General features: G+C 52.6%; 1 protein-coding gene across 3 annotated transcripts in view; it reads left to right on the top strand.

Moving 5' to 3' along the window:
* Window positions 1–13,151, top strand: part of BAZ2A (bromodomain adjacent to zinc finger domain 2A) — a 242,209-nt gene that overhangs the window by 152,456 nt on the left and 76,602 nt on the right. For all 3 annotated transcript variants that reach the window (XM_075337014.1, XM_075337013.1, XM_075337012.1), the window contains exons 19-20: window positions 1,477–1,621; window positions 2,043–2,545. In XM_075337014.1, the coding sequence (XP_075193129.1) occupies window positions 1,477–1,621; window positions 2,043–2,545 (648 nt within the window). The remainder of the gene's footprint in view (window positions 1–1,476; window positions 1,622–2,042; window positions 2,546–13,151) is intronic.

Raw genomic sequence — 13,151 nt, 5'->3', positions numbered from 1 at the left:
ATGTCCCCAAATTATCTACTAAGGTGCCGCATCCTGGTAATGATCCTCCTGCCATGTATATACAGTATGTGTCCCTCATCCTGCTATATACCGTCATCCTGCCATATGGCCGCATCCTGCTATATACTGGCATATGGCCGCATCCTGCTATATAACCCACCCATCCTGCTCAGATGACCCCATCCTGCTGCTCATATATTCCCCAGGCTGCTCATATACTCCCCAGGCTGCTCATATACTCCCCAGGCCTGCTCATATAGTCCCCATTGCTGCTCACATAGTCCCCATTGCTGCTCACATAGTCCCCATTGCTGCTCACATAGTCCCCATTGCTGCTCACATAGTCCCCATTGCTGCTCACATAGTCCCCATTGCTGCTCACATAGTCCCCATTGCTGCTCATATAGTCCCCATTGCTGCTCATATAGTCCCCATTGCTGCTCATATAGTCCCCATTGCTGCTCATATAGTCCCCATTGCTGCTCATATAGTCCCCATTGCTGCTCATATAGTCCCCATTGCTGCTCATATAGTCCCCATTGCTGCTCATATAGTCCCCATTGCTGCTCATATAGTCCCCATTGCTGCTCATATAGTCCCCATTGCTGCTCATATAGTCCCCATTGCTGCTCATATAGTCCCCATTGCTGCTCATATAGTCCCCATTGCTGCTCATATAGTCCCCATTGCTGCTCATATAGTCCCCATTGCTGCTCATATACTCCCCATTGCTGCTCATAATAAACCCCTATCCTGCTCATATACCCCCATCATCCTGGTGTATGGCCGCATCCTGTGGCACATAAAAAAAAATAAACGTTCATACTCACCTCACCTCACTCCCTGCAGCATCGCTCCTCTGACCGTCTATGTCAGCGACAGCGCCGCTGAGTGGAGCCGTCCCCGTTCCCCTGCAGCATCGCGATGTCCTCCGGTCTATGCCGGCTGCTGCGTTTGTACACGTGCGCACAGCGATGACATCATCGCTGTGCACGGCACAGACATTAGGAGATCGTGATGCTGCAGGGGAACGGTGAGTAATGTGTACGGATTCACTGCCCCCCGCACTGATGATGATGCACGGGGAGCAGTGAATACAGCCTCACATGATCACTCCAGGCTGCAGTTGCCAGGGGTGATCATGCGGGCCAGCTGGTTATCCCTCACCCATCATCCCGCCCACCTGTCAGTGCCGGCTTCAGCGCTGAGAGATAATGGGCGGGAGGATGGGCGTGCATATTAAATGAGCGGGTCCACGTGGTCACGGCAGGCTGCTACAGCCTGCTCGTGCCCCCGATGACCTGCGCCACCGCAGCACCCTCATTCCCCGCAGCCCTATATTCAGACCATAAGACGCACCCCCCACTTTCCCCCAACATTTGGGGGAAAAAAAGTGCGTCTTATGGTCCGAAAAATACGGTATATTATACGCCTTTGATTGTATTTCTCATTGTGTTTTTGTATTTTGGTTTCTAGCGTCAGATGTTTTTGAGAAAGAAAATCATTAGCTGTTCTCAAAGACTGCGATGTATGTCTCTGGGTCAGGATCGGTACCGCAGATTCTACTGGCTGCTTCCACACATAGGTGGCATTTTTGTAGAGGGATCTACAGACGACTCCGGTGAGTAAGCAATCTAAATAGTAACCCCTTCATGACCTTTTGACGTATATTTAAGTCATAGGTTGGGTCGCTTGCTGTGATGCCGTTTTCCAGTACACTATATGGTAAAATGAATGGTGTCATTCAGAAGTACAACTCGTCCCACAAAAAACAAGCCGTCATATGGCAACATTGATGGAAAGATTAAAAATGTTATGGCTCTTGGAAGAAGGAGAGAAAAAACAAAAGTGCATTACTTTATAAAAAAAAAAAATCCTCCACACTAGACGATTGCATAAACATGTAATTTTATAGTGAATCTGATTTTAATGCATTGACAAATGTCTAATGTACCGGTATTAACTTTGCTTAAAAATTAAATTGTTGATGTTTAGCGGTATAAAACGCCACCAATTCCTGATTTAGGGACATTTTCTTCCAGGTAACACGTCAGATACTCCACAACCTGATCTGTTACATTCTTATGGGGTGAAGAACGAAGCGGAAGAAGTGAGAGAAGAAACCTATTACTGTTCATTTAATCGTTCACGAGGACGACCGAGGAAGTCCGAGCATTGTAAATACTGTCAGTGTCCTGGATCTCAATCGGCTCCACTCAATGGCTTTTTGCAGCCAAATCCACATCTTTCTGAAAGCCACCCGGGCATAAGCCAAACATCAGTGCTCTCATCGCTTACACCTTGTCAAGCATCTATCATGAACAGCGCTGTACTGACACCAGAGAATAGTCCCCCTCACACTGAGGGGGCGTCTACATTTGACATTGGGCCCTGTCCTGGGGCTACTGACACAGATGAGAAGGATAACAGGTTGTTCAACTCGCTCCATAGGACTTCTTACACGGAAATTTCATCAAATTCCAATTCACAATCAAAGATCCTCATTTCTTCATCACCTCTCCCTGCAACCACACAGCCAATACAGGTAATTATTTAAAGGGGTAGTGTGAAACTAAATCTTATTTTTAATCCTAAATGCTTATTTACTTAATGTCATAATTTAATCTCGTTTCTAACCTAGTTTAATTAAAAAAGTCGCTACCATTCCTTCACTAATCACCTAAATGATTTTTTTTTTTTCTCACTACTTGCCCTTTGATGACGCTTCGTTTGAAAATCCCAGTGCATGCTGGGTTAGTCAAACAAGTCTCCACCAGGGGGCAGAGGTTGTGGTAGCTTCTGTCCCTTGTCGTCAGTGACATCTGTTACAGGGGCTGGGCTAGTTGCCAATTCCAACATATGCTCAGTGGGTCACTGTGCAATATGCACAGTGACAGTGCACCCACTCGCCAGCTCTGATAAGAAGTGATGAACGAACAAGAGAGTGCGTTATAAAAATAGCTGGCTTGCATGACAATCAAGTGAACACTTGTAGTAAAACCCTGGCAAGTGACATCTCTTAACAATAAATAGGCATTTAGAATTAAAATAAATTTTAGTTGTGGACCACCCCTTTTATCATTTAAGTTTACCTTTCTTTGTCGCTCCATTGGGAGACCCAGACAATTGGGTGTATAGCTTCTGCCTCCGGAGGCCACACAAAGTATTACACTTAAAAGTGTAAAGCCCCTCCCCTTCTGCCTATACACCCCCCCGTGCATTACGGGCTCCTCAGTTTTTATGCTTTGTGCGAAGGAGGCATACATCCACGCATAGCTCCACATCTTAGTCAGCAGCAGCTGCTGACTATGTCGGATGGAAGAAAAGAGGGCCCATAACAGGGCCCCCAGCATGCTCCCTTCTCACCCCACTCTGGTCGGCGGTGTTGTTAAGGTTGAGGTACCCATTGCGGGTACATAGGCAGGAGCCACATGCTGTTTTCCTTCCCCATCCCTTAAGGGCTCTGGGTGAAGTGGGATCCTAATCGGTCTCCAGGCACTGGGACCGTGCTCCCTCCGCAGCCCCTGGGGAATCTGCTGGACAGGAGCCGGGTATCGTCAGGGACAAGGCCCTGCTACTGTGAGGTACTCTGTGTCCCCTTGGGGACCGCGCATGGAGCGCTTGTGCCAATACACACTGCAGCGCTACTGGGTGTGTTAGTGCGCCGGGGACTACCGCGCCGACCGCGCTTATTTGCCGGCCGCGCTTATAACTTTAGTCCCTGGCTTTTGCGGCCTAGTATCGCATATTCCCGCCCCTCAGGCCTGCCAGTGAGGGGAAGGGCGGGACGCTGCACAGGACGTCAGCGCTGAGGGCTGGAGCATACTTTGTATCCTCCTCCCCCCTCACTGAGCACCGTGGGGCACCAGATTCCCGCACTTTCTAGGGCACGCCCACGGCCCCCTCCTCCCCACAGAACGCCGGCAGCCATTCCTGTCAGCAATTCTGACGCTGGAGAGGAGAGACAACACGGCTCTGGGAGGCCCAGGCAGGGAATCTGGTGATCACACAACCGCTTTGAGCGGTCGGTAAGCAGCACCTGAGGTGCTGGCCCCACTGAGTGCCGAAGTGTACATATATATATATATGCTTATATGCTATACATTTACACTGTACGGTCGCACTGTTGATTTTTGGCTATATACCCTCCTGGATTGTACTCAGAGGAGACAACAGCATGTCGTCCGCAAAAAGCAAGGGTGCCAAAGCACAGGCTTACTTTGCAACCTGTACCTCATGTGCGGCTATACTACCGGCAGGTTCCACCGACCCTCATTGTGTGCAATGCTCGGCCCCGGTGGCACTTACTCAGCCGGAGCCTCTGCTACTGGTGGCCCAGGTGGAACCACCTGCTACCACTGTCCAGGTGACCGGGACGGAGTTTGCAGTATTTGCTGACAAACTTTCTGAGAGTATGGAAAAATGGTCTGCTAAGATACTAGAAGCCTTGCAGTCCAGACCGGTAACTCAGGCCACGGGCACTGTTGAATCATTGACCCCAGGCCCCCCTCAGTTGGAGCAGCAAAGTGCTCCTGGGGTGACTCATAGGTCCCAGGGTGAGGTCTCTGACACGGACCGCAGTCCCAGGCCGCCTAAGCGGGCTCGCTGGGAAATTCCCTCGACTTCATCACACTGTTCAGGGTCTCAGCAGGAGGACTCTCTGGATGATGAAGCGGAGGTAGCAGATCAGGATTCTGATCCTGAGGCCGCTCTCAACCTAGATACACCTGATGGTGACGCCATAGTGAATGACCTTATAGCGACCATCAATCAAATGTTAAATCTTTCTCCCCCAGCTCCTCCAATTGAGGAGTCAGCTTCTCAGCAGGAGAAATTCTGTTTCAGGTTTCCCAAGCGTACAATGAGTACGTTTCTGGATCACTCTGACTTCAGAGAGGCAGTCCAGAAACACCGAGCTTGTCCAGATAAGCGTTTTTCCAAGCGCCTTAAGGATACACGTTATCCCTTCCCCCCTGACGTTGTCAAGGGCTGGGCTCAGTGTCCCAAGGTGGATCCTCCAGTCTCCAGACTGGCGGCTAGATCCATAGTTGCAGTGGAAGATGGGGCTTCACTCAAAGATGCCACTGACAGACAGATGGAGCTCTGGTTGAAATCCATCTATGAAGCTATCGGCGCGTCTTTTGCTCCAGCATTAGCAGCCGTATGGGCACTCCAAACTATCTCAGCTTGTCACGCGCAGATTAATGCAGTCACACGTACGTCTGCTCCGCAAGTGGTGTCCTTAACCTCTCAGGCGTCGGCGTTTGCGTCCTACGCCATTAATGCTGTCCTGGACTCTGCGAGCCGTACGGCGGTAGCATCCGCCAATTCGGTGGCAGTACGCAGGGCCATGTGGCTACGTGAATGGAAGGCAGACTCTGCTTCCAAAAAGTTCTTAACCGGTTTGCCATTTTCTGGCGACCGCCTGTTTGGTGAGCGATTGGATGAAATCATTAAACAATCCAAGGGAAAGGACTCATCCTTACCCCAGTCCAAACCAAACAGACCTCAACAACGGAAGGTACAATCGAGGTTTCGGTCCTTTCGGTCCGCGGGCAGGTCTCAGTTCTCCTCGTCCAAAAGGCCTCAGAAGGATCAGAGGAACTCCGATTCATGGCGGTCTAAGTCACGTCCTAAAAAGACCGCCGGAGGAACCGCTCCCAAAGCGGCCGCCTCATGACTTTCGGCCTCCTCACACCGCATCCTCGGTCGGTGGCAGGCTCTCCCGCTTTTGCGACGCCTGGCTGCCACAGGTAAAAGACCGTTGGGTGAGAGACATTCTGTCTCACGGTTACAGGATGGAGTTCAGCTCTCGTCCTCCGACTCGATTCTTCAGAACATCTCCGCCCCCCGAGCGAGCCGATGCTCTTCTTCAGGCGGTGTGCACTCTGAAGGCAGAAGGAGTGGTGATCCCTGTTCCTTTTCAGCAACAGGGTCACGGTTTTTACTCCAACTTGTTCGTGGTGCCGAAAAAGGACGGATCCTTCCGTCCTGTTCTGGACCTAAAACTGCTCAACAAACACGTAAAAACCAGGCGGTTCCGGATGGAATCGCTCCGCTCCGTCATCGCCTCAATGTCCCAAGGAGATTTCCTAGCATCAATCGACATCAAAGATGCTTATCTCCACGTACCGATTGCACCAGAGCATCAGCGCTTCCTGCGTTTCGCCATAGGGGACGAACACCTTCAGTTCGTGGCACTGCCTTTCGGCCTGGCGACAGCCCCACGGGTCTTCACCAAGGTCATGGCAACAGTAGTAGCAGTTCTGCACTCTCAGGGACACTCGGTGATCCCTTACTTAGATGATCTGCTTGTCAAGGCACCCTCTCAAGTGGCATGCCAACACAGCCTGAACATTGCTCTGGAGACTCTCCAGAGTTTCGGGTGGATCATCAATTTTCCAAAGTCAAATCTGACACCGGCCCAATCACTGACATATCTTGGCATGGAGTTTCATACTCTCTCAGCGATAGTGAAGCTTCCGCTGGACAAACAGCGTTCACTACAGACAGGGGTGCAATCTCTCCTTCAAGGTCAGTCACACCCCTTGAGGCGCCTCATGCACTTCCTAGGGAAGATGGTATCAGCAATGGAGGCAGTTCCTTTTGCGCAGTTTCATCTGCGTCCACTTCAATGGGACATTCTCCGCAAATGGGACAGGAAGTCGACGTCCCTCGACAGGAACGTCTCCCTTTCTCAGGCAGCCAAAACTTCCCTTCGGTGGTGGCTTCTTCCCACTTCATTGTCGAAGGGGAAATCCTTCCTACCCCCATCCTGGGCGGTGGTCACGACGGACGCGAGTCTGTCAGGGTGGGGAGCGGTCTTTCTCCACCACAGGGCTCAGGGTACTTGGACTCAGCCAGAGTCCTCCCTTCAGATCAATGTTCTGGAGATAAGGGCAGTGTATCTTGCCCTAAAGGCGTTCCAGCCGTGGCTGGAAGGCAAGCAGATCCGAATTCAGTCGGACAACTCCACAGCGGTGGCATACATCAACCACCAAGGCGGAACACGCAGTCGACAAGCCTTCCAGGAAGTCCGGCGGATTCTGCTATGGGTGGAAGCCACAGCCTCCACCATATCCGCAGTTCACATCCCGGGCGTAGAAAACTGGGAAGCAGACTTTCTCAGTCGCCAGGGCATGGACGTAGGGGAATGGTCCCTTCACCCGGACGTGTTTCAAGAGATCTGTTGCCGCTGGGGGATGCCGGACGTCGACCTAATGGCGTCCCGGCACAACAACAAGGTCCCGACATTCATGGCACTGTCTCAAGATCACAGAGCTCTGGCGGCAGACGCCTTAGTTCAGGATTGGTCGCAGTTTCAACTCCCTTATGTGTTTCCTCCTCTGGCACTGTTGCCCAGAGTGTTACGCAAGATCAGGTCCGACTGCCGCCGCGCCATCCTCGTCGCTCCAGACTGGCCAAGGAGGTCGTGGTACCCGGATCTGTGGCATCTCACGGTGGGCCAACCGTGGGCACTACCAGACCGACCAGACTTGCTGTCTCAAGGGCCGTTTTTCCATCTGAATTCTGCGGCCCTCAACCTGACTGTGTGGCCATTGAGTCCTGGATCCTAGCGTCTTCAGGGTTATCTCAAGAGGTCATTGCCACTATGAGACAGGCTAGGAAACCAACGTCCGCCAAGATCTACCACAGGACGTGGAGGATATTCTTATCTTGGTGCTCTGATCAGGGTTTTTCTCCCTGGCCATTTGCCTTGCCCACTTTTCTTTCCTTCCTTCAATCCGGATTGGAAAAAGGTTTGTCGCTCGGCTCCCTTAAGGGACAAGTCTCTGCGCTCTGTGTTTTTTCAGAAGCGCCTAGCCAGACTTCCACAGGTACGCACGTTCCTGCAGGGGGTTTGTCACATAGTCCCTCCTTACAAGCGGCCGTTAGGACCCTGGGATCTGAACAGGGTGCTGATGGCTCTTCAGAAACCACCTTTCGAGCCAATGAAGGATATTTCTCTCTCACGCCTTTCGCAGAAAGTGGTCTTTTTAGTAGCAGTCACATCACTTCGGAGAGTGTCTGAGCTAGCAGCGCTGTCATGCAAAGCCCCTTTCCTGGTGTTTCACCAGGACAAGGTGGTTCTGCGTCCGGTTCCGGAATTTCTCCCTAAGGTGGTATCCCCCTTTCATCTCAATCAGGATATCTCCTTACCCTCTTTTTGTCCTCATCCAGTTCACCAATGTGAAAGGGATTTGCACTTGTTAGATCTGGTGAGAGCACTCAGACTCTACATTTCTCGTACGGCGCCCCTGCGCCGCTCGGATGCACTCTTTGTCCTTGTCGCTGGCCAGCGTAAAGGGTCACAGGCTTCCAAATCAACCCTGGCTCGGTGGATCAAGGAACCAATTCTCGAAGCTTACCGATCTTCTGGGCTTCCGGTTCCCTCAGGGCTGAAGGCCCATTCTACCAGAGCCGTGGGTGCGTCCTGGGCTTTGCGGCACCAGGCTACGGCTCAGCAGGTGTGTCAGGCAGCTACCTGGTCGAGCCTGCACACTTTCACGAAACACTATCAGGTGCATACCTATGCTTCGGCAGATGCCAGCCTAGGTAGGCGAGTCCTTCAGGCGGCGGTTGCCCACCTGTAGGAAGGGGCCGTTTTACGGCTCTATTACGAGGTTTTATTTTACCCACCCAGGGACTGCTTTTGGACGTCCCAATTGTCTGGGTCTCCCAATGGAGCGACAAAGAAGAAGGGAATTTTGTTTACTTACCGTAAATTCCTTTTCTTCTAGCTCCAATTGGGAGACCCAGCACCCGCCCCTGTTTCCTTCGGGCTGTTGTTATTTGTGTACACATGTTGTTCATGTTGAATGGTTTCAGTTCTCCGAAATTCCTTCGGATTGAATTTACTTTAGACCAATTTATAAGTTTTCCTCCTTCTTGCTTTTGCACCAAAACTGAGGAGCCCGTGATGCACGGGGGGTGTATAGGCAGAAGGGGAGGGGCTTTACACTTTTAAGTGTAATACTTTGTGTGGCCTCCGGAGGCAGAAGCTATACACCCAATTGTCTGGGTCTCCCAATTGGAGCTAGAAGAAATGGAATTTACGGTAAGTAAACAAAATTCCCTTCTTTTTTGCTAAAAGTGCATAATGCAATTCATAATGCAGCCAAACTAGGTAGAGATGTGGAGGCAGCTCTGTCAGGTAGCATCTTCCAGGACCTTTATGTGAATTTATTTGTGGGAGAAAACATGACTGGCATTCTGCTGTGATCTTAAGAGGTCCCGTATGCTAATGACTTGTTCTGCTCGGCTGGCCATGCTCTTTTTCTCTAGTCCCTGCCACGACAGCATAGGAGGTTGTCTCTCCACGCCCTAATTGGGACAGGAAGCTCAAGAGAGGTTAAAAGGACCCTCCCACCTCCCATAGCCAGTGTCTTTCCTGTCCCCATGGGGCATGGAGAGGTTTTATTTTTCTCCTATGCTGTGGTGGCCGGCGAACTGCAGTATAGATATTTTTTTTTTCCCTACCTTAGCCGGGCAGTATCGGTCGGGCCTTCGCCGCTCCTCCCATATTGTTCCCTCACCCTTTGTGGGACCGCTGCTCCAGCCTTCCGGAGCTCCTCTGGGGTGATGCGGGCTGTGTAACTCCCCGGCCGGCGTCCTCCCTGAGCCGCCGGCCGCCTCCTGTATGCACGCTGCAGTACGACCCGCAAGTGCTACCGCGGGCGGGACTTCCGGTCTCGCGACTTCCAGGATGGGCACTTCCGGTCGCGGAGGCAGCGTGACCGACACACCGTCGCTACCACGGCCTGTCAGGGACCTGATGCGGGAGGCGGGGAACGTTCCCTGTCACTGGGGGGGGGCAGGCCCTTCTGCATAAAGGCCACCCTGAAGACTTCAGAATCATGGTAAGGACTTCTACTGTGCTCCCTGACATGTCTTCCCCTGCATCTGCATCTGCAGAGCCCAGTGTTCCCCCTGCCACAGTAAGTAAGAAGGGGGGTGGTCCCTCATGCATGGTCTCAGGCTGGTATTTATGGTCCTTCTGGTCTGTGTTTTCCAGGAGGACAAGGCTGCTAAGAAATCTGACAAATGTGACAAGTCTGAGAAGTCTGATAAGCCTGACCACTATGAAAGGACTGAAAAGATTAAAAAGTGTCCAGTCTGTATAAAAAAGCTCCCTGCAGTCTGGGATAAGAAGCTTTGCCAACAGTGTACGGACCAGATTGTTAGGGCTGAACAACCGTCCCTGGTAGACGAGCTGCGGTCCATGATGAAACAGGAGATTCAGGCCTCACTAGCCTCCCTCCCTGCTCCTGGCCCTTCTCCCCCAAAGAAAAGGAAACTCCAGTCAGCCCCGTCTGATCATGAGGAGGCTGATTCCGCCTCGGAGGGTCCCGACGAAGGTTCTTCCTCCGGGAGGTCTGACCAGTCCTTCGTTTTCCCCTCAGAAGATTTGGGGGATCTTATTGGGGCGGTTAGGATCACTATGGGGTTAGAGGAGGTGCAGGTTCTTCCCTCGGTCCAGGATGAAATGTTCGCTGGCCTGAAAACCGTCAAACAATTAGGGTTTCCGGTTCATGCCAATATTCTGGATATTGTCTCTCAGGAATGGGAATTTCCTGAGAAGCGTTTCCGGGTTGACCCCAGGCGCCGTTTTCCCCTGGAGGCTTCTGGGTTGCATTGGGAGGTCCCCAAAGTGGATGTACAGGTGGCCAGGGTCGCTAAACAAACGGCGCTCCCCTTTGAAGATACTTCCCAGCTTAGAGATCAGATGGATAGGAAGGTCGAGGGCTTCATGAAGCGATCCTGGGAGGCATCGTCTTCTACCATTCAGGCCAATATTGCCTCCACTTGTGTCTCCCGGTCCCTACTTAGGTGTCTCGACCAGTTGGAGGCTCATATTTCCCAGGGTACCCCTCGGGATGAGTTGCTGGAATCCCTTCCCTTACTTAGGAAAGCTACCAGTTTTTTGGCGGATACCTCGGTGGAGTCGGTCCGCCTGGCTGCCAGGACCTCGGTCTTGTCTAACTCTGCCAGATGTGCCCTCTGGCTTAAGGCCTGGAGTGGACCCTCCACCTCCAAAATGAGACTTTGCTCCCTTCCGTTTAAAGGGGATTTGGTGTTTGGGCCTGCCCTGGATGACGTTCTGGACGAGGCGAATGATCGTAAGGCCTTGCCAGATCCTAAACCCTCCAGGAAGCGGTCCTTTCGTTCCCCGATGCCTCAGGCCTCCCAGCCCAGGGGGAAAGGGAAGTCGGGCCGGTGGAGCTATCCTAGGGAAGAGGGAGAAACATTCTCATTTCTTCAACAACGTCCTCAGCAGGACAAACCGTGACTCGGCTCGGGTAGGGGGACGACTCTCGGCCTTTCTTCCCCGGTGGCAGTCCATCACCACCTGCCAATGTGTCCTGAAGATCGTCTCCGAGGGTCTATTGATAGAATTCAACTCCCCTCCTCTACCGGGCTTCCGAGTCATGGCTCTGGCGTCACAGGGTTCGCAGGCCCTCCTGTACTCGAAGATTCAGGAGCTAATGCACTCGGGGGTCGTTTCCTCAGTCCCGAGTCAGGAAGGAGGGGTAGGCCACTACTCCCGTCTCTTCCTTGTCAAAAAGCCGTCTGGCGACGTCCGGATTATCATCAATCTGAAGCGTCTCAACCGGCAGGTCAGATACCGGCGTTTCAAGATGGAGTCTGTGAAATCGGCTATCCCACTGATAGGTCTGCACCACCAGATGGCCTCAATAGACCTGAAGGACGCCTACTTCCATGTGCCCATCCATCCGTGTCACAGGCAATACCTCAAGTTTGCGGTTCTGCACGGGGAGGAGGTGCTTCATTTCCAATTCAATGTACTTCCCTTCGGGATCTCCTCGGCTCCAAGGATCTTTTCAAAGATCATGGCAGAGGTGGTCGCCTTCATACGATTGCAAGGTGTCTGTCTGGTTCCGTATTTGGACGACTTTCTTCTCATGGCTCCCTCCGCTCAGACCCTCCGGAGCCATGTGGAGAAGTCGTTAAGCATTCTTCGTTCCTAAGGCTGGATCCCCAATCTCAGGAAGTCCCAGCTGCAACCCTCCTCCACTCTGCGGTTTCTCTGGGTGCTGCTGGACTCCGACAGACAGGCATCCTTTCTCCCGGGAGACCACAGGTTGACCCTGCTAACCAAAATCTCAACGCTTCGCCGACAGGCTCGCCCGACCCTTCGAGCGGCTATGTCGGCTCTAGGTTCTATGACGTCCTGCATTCCCTCAGTCATGTGGGCTCAGGCCCACTCTAGTCTACCGGATCATATCCTGGCGCATTGGGACAGACTCCCTTCCTCCCTGAACAAACGGTTTCGCCTCTCAGGGACCGTCTCCTCATCCCTTCTCTGGTGGCTGCGTCCCAACAACCTGAAGGTGGGGGTTGCCTGGACTCGGACGCCCCTGGTTACACTAACAACCGATGCGAGCCTGCGGGGATGGGGTGCTATGGTGGCAAACTCCCCATTTCAGGGGGTCTGTAGTCCTTATGTCAGCTCCCAATCCTCCAACTACCGGGAGCTCAGGGCGGTCAGGGAAGCCCTCCTTGCTGCTCAAGATCTCGTCCAGGACACTTGCGTCCTGGTCTACTCAGACAATGTCACCACAGTGGCACATCTCTGCCATCAGGGCAGTACAAGATCGGGCGCCCTGAAGTCTGTGTCCTCCCGGATCTTCCACTGGGCAGAACGGTCCCTGCTATCCCTTTCTGCAGTCCATCTAAAGGGATCCCTAAACCTTCAAGCAGATTTCCTGAGTCGTCGGGATGTTCACCCAGTGGAGTGGAGCCTGGACCAAACGGTGTTCTGCTCTCAGGTGGCAAGGTGGGGTACTCCAGAAGTTGACCTCTTTGCTTCAGCAGGAAATCGCAAGGTCGCAACCTTTTTCTCCCTGAACCCTCGGGACAATGCGTTGGAGGTGGACGTCTTCTGCCACAATTGGTCCTTTTGCCTCGCCTACGCCTTCCGCCCCCAATTCCTCTTCTCGCACGAACCCTGAGGAAGATCAGAGACGACGGAGCCGCAACTATCCTGGTAGCTCCTCTGTGGCCGCGGCGGAGTTGGTACAGCCTGAATCCTGACTCTCGGGATCGACGGACCGGTCCTCCTGGGTTCAGACCCCAGTTTAGTGTCTCGGGGTCCGATATTCCATCCGGACCCCTAGAAACTCAAGTTG

The sequence above is a fragment of the Anomaloglossus baeobatrachus genome, chromosome 2, assembly GCF_048569485.1.
Source record: "Anomaloglossus baeobatrachus isolate aAnoBae1 chromosome 2, aAnoBae1.hap1, whole genome shotgun sequence".
Classification (NCBI taxonomy): Eukaryota; Metazoa; Chordata; class Amphibia; order Anura; family Aromobatidae; genus Anomaloglossus; species Anomaloglossus baeobatrachus.
Note: the sequence above shows the minus strand (reverse complement) of the source record. Positions and strands in the feature narration are given on the sequence as shown.